The sequence below is a fragment of the Sminthopsis crassicaudata genome, chromosome 3 (genome assembly GCF_048593235.1).
Source record: "Sminthopsis crassicaudata isolate SCR6 chromosome 3, ASM4859323v1, whole genome shotgun sequence".
Taxonomy (NCBI): Eukaryota; Metazoa; Chordata; class Mammalia; order Dasyuromorphia; family Dasyuridae; genus Sminthopsis; species Sminthopsis crassicaudata.
This window is the reverse complement of record NC_133619.1, coordinates 397,993,181-398,011,671: the sequence shown is the minus strand read 5'-3', so window position 1 is coordinate 398,011,671 and position 18,491 is coordinate 397,993,181. Positions and strand designations below refer to the sequence as shown.

Genomic DNA, 18,491 nt, shown 5'->3' with positions numbered 1-18,491 from the left:
ATATAACTTTTTTCAACAAATCTCTACTAGGTCCCATAAGCTATTTGAGGACAGGAGAATGTCTAGTTTACTAGCTTCTTGCATAATAGCTTAAATGTTGGTTGAACTGGACTCAAATACAACATATCAATCCTTCAGTTTTTTAGGTAACAGTATGCATGGCATGTAATTGGGTTGCTATTTAGAAAGCATCATTCAGCAAAATATCAAAAGAAAAAAAAAATCTTTACCTTGATGATTCGATCACCTGTTTGTACTCCAGCCCGCATGGCTGCTCCATCTAAAAAAAATTTGGTTATATAAAATTGAATTCAATTCCTTAAATTCAATGAATATTAGAATGGTCTTATTTATTCTTGAGTCTGTGCTTTATTAAAGATGTCTTTGTAAAAAACAATTTGATAGTGACACAAATAACTGAAATGTCAGGAATCTAGCTTTTTTCATAAGTAAAGCACACTGTATTTTGGCCATTGTAGCATACATAACATTCAAATATATGTGAGTACACACACACATACACACACACACATACACACACACACACACACACACGTGTATACACACAGCAGGCAGTGTGGCCTAATGGACAGAAAGCTGATCTCACTGCCAGGAAGACTTAAATTTAAGTCCATCCCTCACATATATTAGCTGTATAACACTAAACAAGTTACTTAATCTCTCATTCCCTCAAGCAACATAAATTGCAGAATGGGCGCTAAATCTGTACTGGTAAAGAAGTTTTTCCTTTAAAAGCTACCCATAATAGGGAAGCTAGATGGACAGTGGATATAGCTCTGGCCCTGAGTTCAAATTTGACCTTATGCATTGACCACTTTCTAGCTATGTGACCTTGGACAAATCACTTAACTCCAATTGCCATGCAACCCCCCCCAAAAAAAAGACAAACAATGCGGCCCATAATAATTAAATCACAGGTCTCATCTGAAATGGTATACATAGATACACATATACACATGCACATACATGTATATTTATATATACACACATTTTAAATAATAAACAAAAACTTCTTACTTTTTATAAAACACTAAACAAATATTGAGATAATTTCACTCACAGGTGAGTGTACATTTTACTTAATTTATAATAGATACAAGGTACTCTCTATCCCCCTATTTCTCTTCCCTGCCAAAAGTAAAGTGCGAGATATAAATCTAGATTTTCTAATCTTATCCTTTTACTTCCTGAGAAATGTAACACTGTTATCAACATGCTTATAAAAAACTGCTTGCCTTCTTTAACAGACTGTACGAAGACTGGATTGTCTCCACTGACTGTCAGCCCAAATCCATTGTCATCCTTCTGGATTATCACACAGCGCTGAACAAGACCTATTCAAAATATGGGATGAGGAAAGGAAGACATAATATAAGAAAAAAGAAAAATACAAAAATTGTTATTCAGAATCAGTAACCAGCCACATCTTGGAAGAATTTCAAAGTAACAAATAAAAATCTATGTAAATAGGGGGAAAAATATCTAGGAACCAAAAATCCCCCTGAAGGGAAACATCAGTAAGATCACAACCGGAATATAGTAATTTCTCAATTCAATGTTAGAGTAGAATTGATTGTAAGAATAAGGAAACCTGTCTGACAAAGGTCTCATTTCCAAAATATATAGAGAACTGACCCTGATTTATAGGAAACCAAACCATTCTCCAATTGATAAATGGTCAAGGGATATGAACAGACAATTCTCAGATGATGAAATTGAAACTATTTCCACTCATATGAAAGAGTGTTCCAAATCACTACTGATCAGAGAAATGCAAATTAAGACAACTCTGAGATACCACTACACACCTGTCAGATTGGCTAAGATGACAGGAACAAATAATGATGAATGTTGGAGGGGATGTGGGAAAACTGGGACACTGATACATTGTTGGTGGAGTTGTGAAAGAATCCAGCCATTCTGGAGAGCAATTTGGAACTATGCCCCAAAAGTTGTCAAACTGTGCATACCCTTTGACCCAGCATTGCTGTTATTGGGATTATATCCCAAAGAAATACTAAAGAGTGGAAAGGGACTTGTATGTGCCAAAATGTTTGTGGCAGCTCTTTTTGTTGTAGCTAGAAACTGGAAGTTGAATGGATGTCCATCAATTGGAGAATGGTTGGGTAAATTGTGGTATATGAAGGTTATGGAATATTATTGCTCTGTAAGAAATGACCAGCAGGAGGAATACAGAGAGGCTTGGAGAGACTTAAATCAACTGATGCTGAGTGAAATGAGCAGAACCAGAAGATCACTGTACACTTCAACAACAATACTGTATGAGGATGTATTCTGATGGAAGTGGAAATCTTCAACATAAAGAAGATCCAACTCACTTCCAGTTGATCAATGATGGACAGAAATAACTACACCCAGAGAAGGAACACTGGGAAGCGAATGTAAATTGTTAGCACTACTGTCTATCTACCCAGGTTACTTATACCTTCGGAAGCTAATAATTAATGTGCAACAAGAAAATGGTATTTACACACATATATTGTATCTAGGTTATATTGTAACACATGTAAAATGTATGGGATTACCTGCCATCGGGGGGAGGGAGTGGAGGGAGGGAGGGGATAATTTGGAAAAATGAATTAAAAAAAAAAAAAAAAAAGAATAAGGAAACCTGGCTGAGGCAAGTATTAAGAATGACAGTCTTAAAGCAAAATATACCAATAGTTTTTATCCTACACTATTATAAATTTAAATAGTTTTTTTTAATGACAAACTCAAACATTTTAAGATAAACTGTTAAACTCTTCCTGTTATGCAAAAAATAAATAAAAACCAAAAAAGACCCTAAGATCATAGCGATAGTAGAGCTAAGAAGGAACTCAGAGAAAATCTAATCTAACTCCCTCATTTCCTCATGAGGAAGTCAAAGCCTAGGGAGAATAATTTTACAGAAAGAGATTTTAGAGGAAAAGTCAATTTTGAAGTAAAATACTCGTGTGAATATGTGTATATACATGTATACATATGCATACATATATATAGGGAACATATGCAAACATATACATATATATGTATAGGGAAAGGAGTGGTGGCAGTGCTGAGAAACAAGACTATAATTACATGAGAGACCTAGCCTACACAGTACCTTCAAGAAGGTAAACAGAAAGAGCTAATAAAAGAAGAGAAGAAAAGCCATGATTGGACCACATTCACCCTCATTCATTCATAGCTTGTCTGTAAAATGAGGAAATAAAGTAAAAATTATCCCTAAAGTCACTTTCAACTCTAATGATTTTATATATATATATATATATATATATAAGATATATACGAGTATATACAAAAATAAAAATAGGATAAAAGCCAAATAATCAGATAACAAAAAATTCAGAATAAGTTCATGCATAATAAAATATTAAATGGGGGAGGAGGAAAAATTAAAGGAAAATATTGTAACTGTGAAGCAGTGAGAAAAGTTTCATAAGAGGCCTAGGTTTGAATTCTGGCTCTGATAACTAGCTATATGATCTTGAACAAGTCACGGTATTAATTCTACTAGTATTCACTTTTCTTATTTATAACATGGGGATATAATCTAAGAGTTAAATAAAATGTGTTTCATAAACCTCAAATTATTATGAAGATTATGATGAATATAAATTTTAATTCAATATTTCTAACAACTTTTGTTAACCCCAATGAAACCACTCTTCCACTAAACCCTATAAAATACAGGATCTATAACTAAGGTAAGGAAGAGGAAAGAATGTTTTTCTGACAAAAATGCACTGCTATAGACTTACTGGTTTTTTGTGATGTTAGCAGTCAGTTATCAGGTAATTTAAGTCCAATCCTGCTGTTTCTGATAAAGACCTAATTTCTAAAGTACACAAAAAAGAGTCAAATTTATAATTCATTTCCCAATTGCTAAATGGTCAAAGGATATGAATAGGTAATTTTCAAATGAAGATAAAGAAATAAAAACATTAATAATCATATGAAAAAATATTAGAAATCACTATTGAGTAAAGAAATGGAAATTAAAATAGTTCATAAATATCAGCTTGCCTAAGATGACAAGAAAAGATAATGACAAATATTGAGAAAACTACACTAATTCATTGTTGGTGGAGTTATGAACTACTCCAGCCATTTTGAAAAGCAATTTGGAACTATTTCCAAAGAGTTAGAATACTGAGGATACTCTTTGATCCAACAGCATATCACTACTGTGTCTATATCCCAAAGAAATCATAAATGATGGGAAAAGACCCACATGTACAAAAATGTTTGAGACAGGTCCTTTTGAAGTAGCAAGGAATTGGAAATTGAGTGTCCATCATTGGGAAATGGCTGAATAAGTCATGTGTATGTCTATAACGAAATATTGTTCTATAAAAAATTATGAGCAAGCTGATTTCAGAAAAGCCTGGAAAGACTTATATGAATTGATGCTGAATGAAGTGAGAACATCATACCAAAAAGTAAAATTATATGATGATCAACTATAATAGATCTAGCTCTTCTTGGCAGTACACACTGATCCTCAACTAAGACAATAGACTTGGGGTGGAAAATGCCATCTGCATCCAAAGAGAGAACAATGAAGATTGAATGTGTATATCAAAGCACACTATTTTCACCTTTTCAAAATTTGTTTGTTTTTTTCTTTTTTTACTGTTTCCCCTTTTGTTCTGATTTTTCTTTCACAACATAAATACTATGTAAATATGTTTAAAATTATAGTATATGTATAACCTATATTGGATTGCTTCCTATTTTGGGGAGGGAGGCAGAAAAGAAAATTTGGAACTCAAAAATCTTATAAAAATGAATGTTGAAAGCAATCTTTACATGTAATTGTAAAAATAAACTGCTACTAAAAATATTCTGCAATTTAAAGTCTTAGAGAGCCAATTTAAATTTAAACAAGGGGGGCAGCTAGGTGGCGCAGTGGATAGAGCACCAGCCTTGAATTCAGGAGGACTCGAGTTCAAATTTGGTCTCAGACACTTAATACTTCCTAGCTGTGTGACCCTAGGCAAGTCACTTAACCCCAGCCTAAAAAAAAAAAAAAATTTAAACAAGTTATCTTGAGTTCACCATGGGCAAGGGCTAGTTCAAGCAAGTCCTAACAAATGCTTCCTGGAATGTTGAGGAAGAAAAGTAAAAATAAACTCTATACATACATACATACATACATAAAATATGCAAGTTTTCTCTGGAATCTTTCTAAAAATTCAGATTTTAGAGCTGGAAGGAATTGATGAGATCATCTAATTTAGCTTACTTATTCCCCAGACATGAAAACTGAGATACAGAAGAATTAATTTATGGGTCCTAAGCTACTCAGGTAATAACTGGTAGCATCTGAATCAGAATTCATTTCATTTGACTCCAGTATATCAATTCAATTTGAGAAAGTCTAATATCATTTTCATTTCATTTCAACAAGTTTTTATTGACCTATGCACCTAAGGGGCAGTGTGGTAGGGATAGAGGACTTGTCTTTTACTCAGAAAGCCTGGGAAAAAGAAGAAATGGGGAATGTAAGGGGATGGAGATGGGAGTGATGAAAATAGAGACAAGATTTCTGTCTTTTAAGTATCTTTTTCACCCAGAAGGCTGAACCAGAGTGGAAAGATGTGGAAAATGCAGAATGGAAGATGCAAAGAAGCCAATTTACGTGTAATATGAAAAAGAACATAATGATTAAGAGTTGTCCAAGAATGAAAATGATACCTAGCAAGGTGGATCCCTCACTGGAGAAGAAGCTGGATGATACGGGCAAGTTATACTGGAGATTCCTTAGCCCAGTATCTAGCACATAGTTAATGCTTAATAAATGCTTGCTGACTTGATAGGCATCAGTAGGAATAGATAAATGCTTAGGTCCTTCATATCCTAAAATTCTGATTCTGCAATTCTGTTGTCAAAATCAAGTGTTAGAAAAGCTATCACATGAGAAAGAACTAAGTAATAAAATAATAATAATAATAAGTAGCAAAACAAATGGTGGTCAGAAAGTATCATTGAAAGTAACAGGAAATACCAGCCCTGACATCAAAAGGACCTGAGTTCAAATTTGACCTCAGACATTTAACATTTCCTATCTGTGTGACCCTGGGCAAGTCATTTGACCCCAATTGCCTCAGGGGGGAAAAAAGTAACAGGAAGGAAATAAAAAGTAGCCTCCAAAGGCAAACCAACCTTACATCCCTCAAATTCAATTGTTACTCCTTTCAATAAATTTTTTTTCATTTCAAATGTTTTTTTGTCTCTCATTTCAACATTTAAGACACATTTATATTTTGTTCCTTCATGAATATATGAAAATTTTATAAATCTCTTCCAAAAATATAAACTGTTGAGATAACATTGTTTGAAACTTGTAGGACACTGATTAGCTAATGGACTTGACATTTCCCCCAATCCTCATTAACTCTTAACACAAACAATAAACTGGACAAAAGAGAAAACCCAATATGGGAAAATCCTTATGAATTAACACTGAAGAACACCAATCCTTCAAAAGCTCCCTTAGCACCTTTGTCCCACTACACACACAAAAGGAATGCACAAAAGGACCTCAAGGATAGTAATGGGAGGGGGGTAGGGGGGAATACCTTCCAACTGCAGACTTCTATGGTATGTCCTTTCAAATACTGATTTCCCCACCCTCATATATAAAAAAAAATTGGAGACATTGATTCTAGGAATGAAGGAGAAGGAAAACAGGGAAGCATATCTGTAGTCCCTAAAGGAGGAACTTCCAAATCTGCAGAGGTCTGAAACACTCTCCCTTCTTTCTCTCAAGCCAGGGAAGGGTGGGGGGAAGAGAAGGCAGACAAAGAAAAGATATGAAGCAGGAGAAGAAATGACTGTGTGAGTGGCTAGAAAAGGATTTAGGAAATGCCAACTCAGCTGGGAACAATACTGTCCCTTCTCCCCAGTTTATGAAGAACCAAGAGCTAATGAAATCTAAACCCCACAAAATGGCAGGAGATTAATATTCCTTTTGAGCTCAACCATTTATTCACCTCTATCTATAGGGTCTATCCACCAAGAAAGAAAGGAAAGGAAAAAAATGAGTGGGCAATATAAGGTAAAAATGCAGAAACACCAAAGCGTATAAGAAGAAAACTCAGCAAAAACACAAAACACCAGCAGATTAATCAACAAAAAAGATGTTAAGAAAATTAGAAGGATGAGAAGGATGTAAAGAGATTACAAAGCTCTCAAGTTTCTACAAATATCATAAGACAAAGGAGAGAGAACTAATGCCTGGTGAAACAATCTTGTAGAATGCCAAGAAACCACAAAACAAGAAATTCTAGAATACTAGAAAAGGAAAATGAAATCCATAAAAATAAAAAAATAAAAAAAAAAATCCCTAGGAAAGAAAATGTCTTAAGATAAGGATCTAAAAGTAGTAATTTTTTTTAAAATTCCATAGACAGACTAGAAAAATTTTCCTAAGAAACAAAAGAGAACCAAATTAATTTATAATACAAGATGTTAGAGTGGAATTAAAAGGGGAAAAAAAATGTAATTTTTAAAAAATAACTCCTCTCTATAAAAGTCAAGGCCTCAAAGACAAGCTGGACAGAAACAACTTACAAATCATAGTACTCTTGAAAATAATATGACAAATAAAAAAATTTTGAATATCATAATGCAAGAAATAATATAAGAAAATGGTCCAGAACATATTAAGAAAGAAAAGAAAGTGTGGATATCTTCAACATAGAGAAGATCTAATTCAGATCCAGTTGATCAATGATGGACAGAAACAGCTACACCCAGAGAAGGAACACTGGGAATTGAGTGTAAACTGTTTGCACTATTGTCATTCTATCCGGCTTACTTTTACCTTTGGAACCCAATTCTTAGTGTGCAACAAGAAAATTTGGTTTTACACACATATATTATATCTAGGATATACGGTAACACATTTAATATGTATGGGAATGCCTGTCATCTAGGGGAGGGAGTAGAGGGAGGGAGGGGAAATTTTGGAAAAGAAGTGAATACAAAGGATATTGTTGTTAAAAAAAAAAAAAAAAACACCTATGCATATGTACTGTCAAAAAAATTATAATTATAAAATTAATTTAAAAAAAGAAAAATGGAAGTTAAAAAAATAAAAAATAATTTTAAAAAAATTTTTAAAAGAAAGAAAAGAAAGCACCAATTGAAAGAATACAAATTGCTTCAATAATAGTTAAATTTAACAAATCTAATGATGAATAATAAATTCTACAAGTGATCAAGAGACCTTCAAATATAAAAGAAAGTCAAGTTACACAAGATTATCTTGCTAATCACTTAAAACCATAAAGTAGAATGGAACAGTATAAGGTGTTCCAAAAGCTTTAAGCTAATTGATCTAAGATTTTTTGAGGTACTTTGCACTAGTGCAAAAGGCAAAGAAGTCAAACTGCAACCCAAAATGGCCCCACTTACAAATCTAAGTGTATTCAATGAAAAAATATAGGCATTTAACAGAAGTATCTAGGCTATTTCTGAAAATCACACATTCATTCATGTTCAAGCATACACATGCGTGTTCGTGTTCGTGTTCTCTCTCTCTCTCTCTCTCTCTCTCTCTCTCTCTCTCTCTCTCTCTCTCTCTCTCTCTCTCTCTCTCTCTCTCTCTTCTCTCTCTCTCTCTCTCTCTCTCTCTCTCTCTCTCTCTCTCTCTCTCTCTCTCTCTCTCCCCCTACCCCCAATACATAGGAGAAAGTTAAATAAGTAACCAAGGTAACCAAAGGTATTTATTGAAGGTAGTTCCCAATACTAATTAGCTAATTCAATTATAATTACCCACTTTTAAAAAGTAATATAAAAAAAAAGAAACAAAAAGGTTAATAATTAAAAGGTTAATAAAATAAGTATTAATGAATTCAATTAATAATTATTTAGTTTAATAATAATAAATTAGTTAATAGATTAATAAATAATGCAGCACAGCATGACTTTTGCTTGCCAAAATATGTGTCACACTATTAAAGGCTGTCCAATGTAGTTGGTAGTCATGACTCAATGTCAACTTAGGAAGAGGTCTTCAGTAATATACCAAGAATTTATCCTAGGTCCAACAGTGTTTTTAGCTTTTACACACACACAGACAGGTTTAGCTTGTGTGTGTGTGTGTGTGTGTGTGTGTGTGTGTGTGTGTGTGTGTGTGTGTGTGGTGTGTGTATAAAATGGAACTGAATAAAGACAGAATGTTTATGAAATCTGCAGAAGACAGAACTAAGCGTTAACATATCTAAAGATAACAGAAGCAGGAGTCAAAAAGATCATCATGGGTTAGAAGACTAAGTTGAATCTAATAAGCTGAAATTAAAAGGTTAAAATAAGTTTCTATATTTGGGTTAAAAAATTCAACAAGTTTAATATGAAGAATACTATTAATGGGTCTGAAAAAATTAGAAAAGTTTTAGTGAATCAATAGTACAATATGGCAATCAAAGGAGAATGAGGGAGGAGAGTATAAAGAAAATAAACTTGCTAATAATTAGTGCTGTCCAAAAATGGATGGGCTGTTTGAGGGACCAGTTTTCCTCACTAAAGATCTCTATGTAACCAATAAGATGACCACCAAATGACTACTTATCAGATATCAGTTGTAGAAGAGATTATTGTTTGGATATGAATCTAGAATTACCTATTGACCAGACTAAGGCATGCAACTGGAAGAAAAGCCCAGAGAATTGATCCATCAGTAGAATCTAATTCTACTGAGTTAGGACAAACCCTGCAAATAGACACTAAACTGAGATAGAGAACAAACTTAATTCTAATTGGGAAATTGCTTAGGGCTTTAAATTACCCAGTTTTTCCTTGAAACAAAGATTTCTTTAGGGAAAAAATACTGATCTCTCTTCTTTTTATAAGACTTTCATTTATTTGATTTTTAATATCTCTATTTCTAAGTCCCAAGCCATCACATCATTCCTGCAATGGATACATTCTTCTTTCTTCTCTATCTTTAACATGGTGAATAAATCCAACTCTATATATTATCTTCTAACAAATGAGTTCTTGGCCCTCTTGTCTTTTCACATATCATGGCTTAACAAACCCCAACCTTTGATTAGTTGCAATTCATTCCTACTTAGTGATTCCATCCCATTCATCTTCCCCAGAAGAATTTCTAGATCTTCCTTACTAGAGCACTAATATTCAATCTCTTCCTATTAATTGACTGCCTGCCTTTTACTTAAAATCATTGCCCAAATTTCCCTGCTAGCTATCAGACCACATCTCTCATCTGCTCAGCTGACCTCTTTGAAAAAATTATTCATACTTGGTATGACCACTTCCTTTCATCTCATTCCCTTAGGTCTGAAGTTTGGCTTATGATTTGTCCAACAGATCATTCAAAGAGCAATGGAAAGGAACAAACACATGTAAATAGATGATAAGACTAGCAAGGAATTATGCATAAGAAGTAGTGTCAACAATATTCTCAAAGATAGAATAGAAAAGGGATAGCAAGAATAAGAAGTAATTGAAGGACAGCTTCTGTGTCTCACTAGTCTCTCTATAATATAATACAGAGATCTAACAAAAAATTCCCAACATATGGCACAGACTCCTCATAAGAAAATATTAACAAGAACCACAGAAGGGAACGTGCACATTGTTGAGGGCGTCAATAAAAGAAGTATTTGCATTCAGTCTCTTATTGACATTCTTTTCTGTGTGAATGTATGTTAACTTTTCCATTTAAATGTAAATATCAGGAAATCAGTGCATCACTAACCCATGTATCTAAATATATAGTATACTACCATATATACTTAATAATCATTGATGATGCTCAAAATTCAATTTTAGTATTTCTTTGTTCCTTAGTTTTTCAAAAGTTCTGTGAAAGATAATTTTAAATTATTTTGCATTTTTTCTGATGAAAAATGAAATCAAAGATATCACTACCACTTGATTCAAGGGGAAAAAAAAATACTTATAAAAGAGGACATTTTTATTTTTGGCTAAATTCTATCCCCATCAACTATGTCCCAACTACCACTAATAACATTTTTTTTTCTTCTCAATGAAATCTGCTCTAATTTTGTCTCTCCAGGCTACCATAGTTAATTGGGAAAATGTTAAACGTTTATTTTATTTCATTATTGACATTGATATAAAATAATCCCAAGTCCCATAGTATATAAAGTGTTCTGGAAAAGTGCTAGATCAAATGTTTGTCAATACTAGATTTACCTCAATATCCAGTGACTCCCTCTTCCTTAATAACAATAACCCCCCAAAAAAACCAAACAAGCAAACAAAAAAACCTCTTTGAAATAATCAAAATATCTTTTTTTAAATGAGATGTTTCTTTCTTCATAGTGATCTAGCTAGCATATGTTCTTAAGATCATGACATAGAAGTAGGAGATAAGGAAAATTCTCTCTTTGGAGAGACTAAAAAAAAGTTATTCAACTTCACTGTACTATACTGGTAAAGAAACAAAGTACAGAATGTTAGGTAATAAAGTATAGTGGAAATGGAAAATGCTTAAATGAAAGGCAAAAGAACACATTAAACCTCCCATAAAACATGTATTTGGGATTAAAAAATATCTTAGTCTTTACTCTGATTTCATTATATGGTCAAACTTCTTTAAACCTCATGTCTAAAGAATTAAGCTTGAGGAAAGGGTGTGGGAAAGACCATGTGCTACTCCATAAAAACAGCTCACTTTAAAACTCTGTTCAGATAATCCTTTGGTTAAACATAATAATCATGCCAATTTAGAGCCTAAAATCTCAAATATACTAATTACAGTACAATATGCTAGTACTTGACTAAATATAACAAAAAACAAATCTCAGAGAAAAATGAGAAAAAAGAATGGACAAGTTCAATTTAAGGTAAATCAAGGTTCCATTTTCTACATCTATTTATGTCTTACTAAACACTTTACCCAGTCAGAAGTTATTCCTTCAAATCAATGAAAATAAATGGGTATCACCAATATACAAGGCATTATAGATACAAAGATAATTAAAACTGTTCTTATCCTCAAGGATCTCTGGATCTTAAGGAGAGAAATATGACATGCAATTATATCTCTTATTTATACGATAATTTCGATTAACAGCCATTTTTCCAACATCAATCTGTGTAATTATTATCATCACCATTTTATAAATGAGGAAACCAAGGTTAAGTGTAAGCAGCTAAACCTATTATAAAGTTTTATCTTTGTATAACCAAAATACAGAGTGACATGGATTAAGTACCATAAGTGAAATGGTATAAGAGTTCAGAAATGAATGGCCTCATTTCTAACTGGTAGAGTCAGGTAAACTTTATGGAGAACATAATATTTTCCCTGAACCTTGAAGTACAGGCAGAATTTTAGAAGAAAGAGATAAGACAGAAAAGGCATTCTAGACAGAATAAAGAGTATAAGTCAAAGAAAAGTTATGAAAAGACAGGGCCATATTTGGAGTATGAGGCTAAATTATAGAGAACCTTCAATGTCACATTATTTGGAATTTATGTGGTAGCTAATGATGAAACACTCAATGTTTTAAAGAAAGAAACTTTATAATCAGGAATGTGAGTCAAGGAAATCACCTGGAAGCAGTGTGAAATTTAAACTGAAGAAAAGTCAACAAGCAGGAATGTTAATGTGCAAAAGCTCAAGAGACGGATGATAAAAACCTAAAACTCTGAGGGCAGTACAAATCAAGCAATCAAACATATTGAGTGACTACTATGAACCTATCATTGTGGCACAATACAAAGACAAAAATTAAACTATTCTTACCCTCAAGTAGCTTATAATACTATGAGGGGATTAAATAGGTCAATATATGCATAAATAAAAGATGTATGAATCAAACAAGGAAAAAGCATTTATTAAAGTGCCTACCAAGTATTCAGAATGATGCTAGTTACAGGAATATAAAGCTAAAAAATAAGATCGTCACTGTCGTCAGAGAGTTGACATCCTACTAAGTTCAAATAAGTAAACACAATATCTATACAAAATAAATATAAAGTTATGAGAGGGGACAAAAGAAAAAGGGATTCAGCAAAGACCTCTTGAAGGAAGAGCAAGTACTAAGATTCCAAGTGGCAGAAGAGCATTCTAGAATAATACAACAGGGTATGTAAACAGGCAAAGAGAAGGATGTAATGTGATTACTTGAGAAAAGCAAATAAAACAATTTGGTTATGTATTCTATAGGTTTAAAATTCACATTTTCTCCAAATGATTGTCAAAGGCATGCTTTTAAAGTTCTTAGCCATCCTGCTCTCCTTTTGCTCTCCTTTCTGAAATAGAGAACCCATAACAAAATAAATATAACCTGGTCATAGCAAAGGACAGTCATCTCCCTAGTTGGAAATTATAGACCACAGAATGAGAGTGAGAAATGCTAGAGATATAGCATTGGGAATGTGATAGAAGAAACTTTGAGCAACCTGGCATTATGTTAAATCATTGTTTTCAGGATGATAAGAAAATACTTTAATAATATGTAACAGACATGTTTTGTTTTGTTTTGTTTTCCCAATGGAATAAAATATCTCTTTTTCTGGACAGAGAAGTCAAAGCATCTAGTTTGCTAAATTATTATATAGGATGTAGGGGGAAATCACCAACATTTTGTCAGCAATAAGGTTTCCTAAACAAATCTGAAATACCAGAATAACTAGAATGAGCTTAGTTTAGAATGGCCAGGTTGATAAATTCCAAATAGGAAGATTTTTTTTCAGGTACAAATAATATTGTGAATTTAGGGCTTCCTGACAAATCTGAGATAGCAGAACAGCTAAAATGAGCTTAGTTTAAGATGCCCAGTTAGATGAATTCTAAATAGGAAAAAGGTTTTTAGAGGTACAAATGATACCACTGTTATTTGAGGACTAAAAGGCAGTCTCCTAAGGGGCTAAAAGGCTCCATCCCCATGCAGAGAGGATCACATGAATCAAGCTAAGTCTACGGAAATTTCAACAAAGTATTAACTATCAAGTTCAGGTACCATATAATTAGATGAGGTAGATTTTTTTTTTTAATATAAATAGCTCTGATTAGTCTATCATAAGATATTTTTAATTGATTCTCTCTTTTCCTTTACAAAATAAATATCTTTGATTAAATTCAAAGTAACTGATTTATTATGGAAAAGAGACATTAGATCCTAAAATCAGATTTCAAGTTAACAGAAGAAAGAGGAAAGGAACTGTGGATTAAATGCAACAAAATTGGAAACCCAGGAAATCCTACAGGCCTAATGGACAAGAAAGTATCAGACCAGGAGTAATGCTTTGAAATTACTAAGAGAGAAAGCTCTAGGCTCAAGAGCGAAGTCAAGGGACTAGTTTTCAAGATGTTATTGACCAAGAAACTGGTACAGTTCAGCAATACCTGAATCCCAGTTAGATCCTTTACAGAGAGTAATTCAACAATTCTACATTTATTAAATACCTACTATCTCCCACAAACTGTGCTTGGCTCTAGAGCAGGGGTCCTCAAACTACAGCCTGCGGGCCAGATGTAGCCCGCGGGTTATGGTAAAATCAGACCGGAGGCTCAATCTAAACTTGTGTTAGCAATGCACACTTCTGGCACTGAGACGGCAGAGACAGAGTATAAGTTTTTGTTTTTACTATAGTCCGGCCCTTCCATAGTCTAAGGGACGGTGAACTGGCCCCCTACTTAAAAAGTTTGAGGACCACTGCTCTAGAGTATTCCTCATAGAAGGAATAATTAAGACTTTAGAAGTAAGATTACTAAAGGAGAGACTATGGGAGAACTATACAGTTGGAACTAGAGGTAAGAAAACATTTTTTTTTCTCTTTTAAATATATTTCAAAAAGGAAGAGGAAAATGAGAAGAAACAAAATAAAAATTTGACAGTTTCAATCAACAGTAAATGGGAAATGCATTTTTATGAAAGAAACAAGAAAACCAGTTTCTTTTAGAAATCAGCAAGAAAACCAAGCCATTGTCTTTTTCACAAGTTAGCTTTAAAAGTGGCTAACTCAATTTAAAAAAAAAAAAAGAAAAAAAGAAGAGGAAGAACTTAATAGATGAGAAGTGTAATGAGTATCCAGTTTTCAAAATTCATTCCAGGAGAAAGGTTAAGTATAATCACAAAAGAAAAATCTAAAAAATGGACATTTCAAGATGAACTATATGAAGCTAAATGTCATCAAAAGGTATTATTCATTTAAATGTTTACTTAACTTCATAAAGTGGCTCCAGTCTACTTTTCCAGTCTTCTTATACATTACTGTCTTTTATACAACTCTTGGTTTACTGACTTCCTAACTGTTCCTCCCTTCTCTGTTCCTTTGCTCATATCATCCATCTATTCCTAAAACTCCCCTCTTCATTTCCACCTTTCAAAATCTCTAGATTTCTTTAAAAGCTTCACTCAGGTACATGAATGAAGCTCCTTTATAAGGCTCTTCCTGAACCCCCTCAAATTATCTTGTAATGATTTTGCATATACCACATACCACATACACACACACACACACACACACACACACACACACACACACACACACACACACACCACTTGTTGAATGAATGACTTTCTAAGAGAGCATGTTTAATGTAACTATCTGGCCAACAGTCTTCAAATGGCTAGGAAATAGCCTTCTCATTTAAGTAACAAACTTTGGTAGCATTGAAACATATGTATTATCCAATACAAACTAGCTCTGTAACATATAGATTTAAGACAAGGTCCAGGAACTCTGCTTCTCCAGTCCCTCTGCTAAATATTTTTGGATAACCAGGACTCACCACTAATGCTTTATAACAAGAACACAAACACATACAAACACCTCAGATATTTCTATTACTACACAGCTAATGGTATGTCTGAATTGGTATTAAAATCCTCATCACTGGTTAAAAAAAAAAAAAAAAAATTAGCAAAATTTTTCTTGTCATAGATTTCAAATTATTAAGCCTTGTCCAAAGTAACTATCAAGCATTTCCTCATACGGTACAAACCTAGAAAAATAGAAAGTCAAAACCAATAAGGAAATGATTATGATTATGAAGAAATCCTATGAAGAAACTGAATTCTGATATTCTCTAAGCAGAGAAAAAACTAAAGGAAATTATTTGGGGAGGCAAAATGTTGTAGTGAAAAGTGATAGTTTATGTAAGTCATCTATTAAAAAACTATAAAAAACCAGAACACTATACAGTAGGAGGAAAAAACATATTCCCCCAGGCATAGTACACATTTTCTACATAATAAGTATAAAAAGTCTATTCTTTAAAGGGAATAAGCATTGGACTTGTTTACACAATTAAAAGCAGAGAAAGGATCCTGGATTCCTTCACAATTTTAAATTCTTCATAATTTAAATTTTTAAATTCTGAGATCTCACAAGTATGTACAGTAGATAAAAACTGTAAAATGCTTATACATGAGCATGCATATGGTTGATATTATCAATATATATATAAAATTTCCTTGATTTTCCCACTTGTATATAGCAGTTCAGAAAACAAATATAATCTTGAAAACTACTACATCATAGAATTTCCTTTCAACCAGAAAAGGCCAGATTTCCCTTTCTACTATCAATCAATCTCCTAACCTTAGAAAAATTGTTAAATTTTCCAGAAAAGGGATAATTTACCATCTCTGTTTCCCAACTATTTAAATAAATTTGATCTGAAATGTGTCTTTCATATTCTATAATTCCTGAAATATAGAACAGTCAGATATTAGGAGATAGGAAGATACTTATTTCAGCTCTCAAATTTGCATATTACTGACTTTGGACTACATTTGGCAAATAGGACATAGCTTAAGGGTAATTGGGGAAATTAACCACCCATTAAGATAACAGACCTACCTAAATTTGTTTCTTCAAAAGATTAGTTTCTTTAAAAGGTATTGTTTTTAAGTTTTCAAATTGAGTGGAAATTTTTAGAATTTTATGACATGTAAGCAAATTGTTTTAAGTCAAGAAAATGAAAATGGCTGCTAAGGGAGCCTCTGTCATTCCATAGGAATAGTTTTTTAAGGTCATAAAAGGAAAAAAGTAACTAATGCAATATGAAATCTTTAACCACCAGAAATGGCTGTTCCAAACTAAACCAGTTTATCACAGTGATGGGACATAGTATAAAAAGGAGACAAAAATCTGTCTACATCATGTGGGAAGCCGCAAGATGAATATGTTGCACTTTCTTTCAGAAACAAGAAAATGAAAGAATGTAGAGAACATAGCCTATCCCTGCACCTAGGCTGTTAGTCTCTAATAACTACAAGCTGCCAAATCACTGCCACATGAAAGCCCCAGACTCCCTCTCCCTTGCCATGCAGGGCAGACAAAAGAAAGAGGCTACAGGAGCACAGAAACAAAATGGTACAAATCAGGCTAAAAAGTTCAAGGCTGAAGGTGCTGTATCAGCTTACCATACGTCTCCGATCTACTCTCCTCTGAACTAGACTTTGTCTTCTTGGAGGAGCTGTCTGCACAAAAGCGGGAGAAAAGGAGAAAGATATAGAAAATATGGAGACTGACGTAAAAGTCATGAAAAAAGAATGAATCATGATCAAATTAAATCGTGCAAAACATAAACAAGGTGTGAACACCACAGGTGACAGCATTTAGAACAAGCCATGAACAACACATTCTAAAGATTTATCATAGAAAAGACAATTAAAAACACATTTATTCATACAATGACACATGGATAGAGAAATTCTTTAGAATAGAATTCTAATGACTATATAGATAGAGATACAGGTTAATATCTTTAATATAGATCACTGAATAAAAGTTCCTAAATCTGTCTTTGGAGAGAACAATTCAACAGATCAACAATATGCAATAAATCAATGTAATAAAACCATCAGGGTTTTTTTTGGAGTGAGGTAGAAACTTGTAGCCCCTAAAGAGTAACTCCTAATACTGTATGAAAAGCCTTTGGGTCCCATGATCTCAAATTTATATGAGAAACATAAAATATTCTCTCTCAAACTGAGATCTAGTGTGTAAACACATTATATACTCCTTAATCCAAATCTCCTAAATTGACCACAATGAATATTTATTTCTACTTTTCCTATCTAAGAATGTAGGGAATTATAAACATTGTTATTAATTTCTTATAGATTTGCTTTTCTTTGTTGGATAAGACTTGTTAATCTACAAGTTCACTTAAAACACTTTTGTCCTCCCAAAAGGAAAAAATAGCTTATTAAAAAAAAAAAAAAAAAAAAAAAAAAAAAAAAAAAAAAAAAAAAAAAGTTGCTGTGAGCCATCTTATATTAAAACATAAACTATGTTTATTTTCCTTTAAAAATAGATTTCTCTTCACAAGTCTTAGACAAGCAACATACTTTCTTTGCCTCATTTTATCACAAAATCCCATAGAACCACACAACTGAACATTATACCATAGGGGCACACACACACACATGAACACACATGAATTTCAAAAGTCATAAAAGAATCAGACAGTTTTATAAACTAAATGTTTAAGTGGATTTATG

The 18,491-nt window shown here is 33.0% G+C and overlaps 1 protein-coding gene across 1 annotated transcript in view; it reads right to left on the bottom strand.

The window, feature by feature from the left end:
- Positions 1-18,491, bottom strand: part of ARHGEF12 (Rho guanine nucleotide exchange factor 12) — a 169,708-nt gene that overhangs the window by 55,578 nt on the left and 95,639 nt on the right. The window contains 3 exon segments of the mRNA XM_074302550.1: positions 231-280; positions 1,257-1,355; positions 17,409-17,465. Coding sequence (XP_074158651.1) covers positions 231-280; positions 1,257-1,355; positions 17,409-17,465 — 206 coding nt within the window.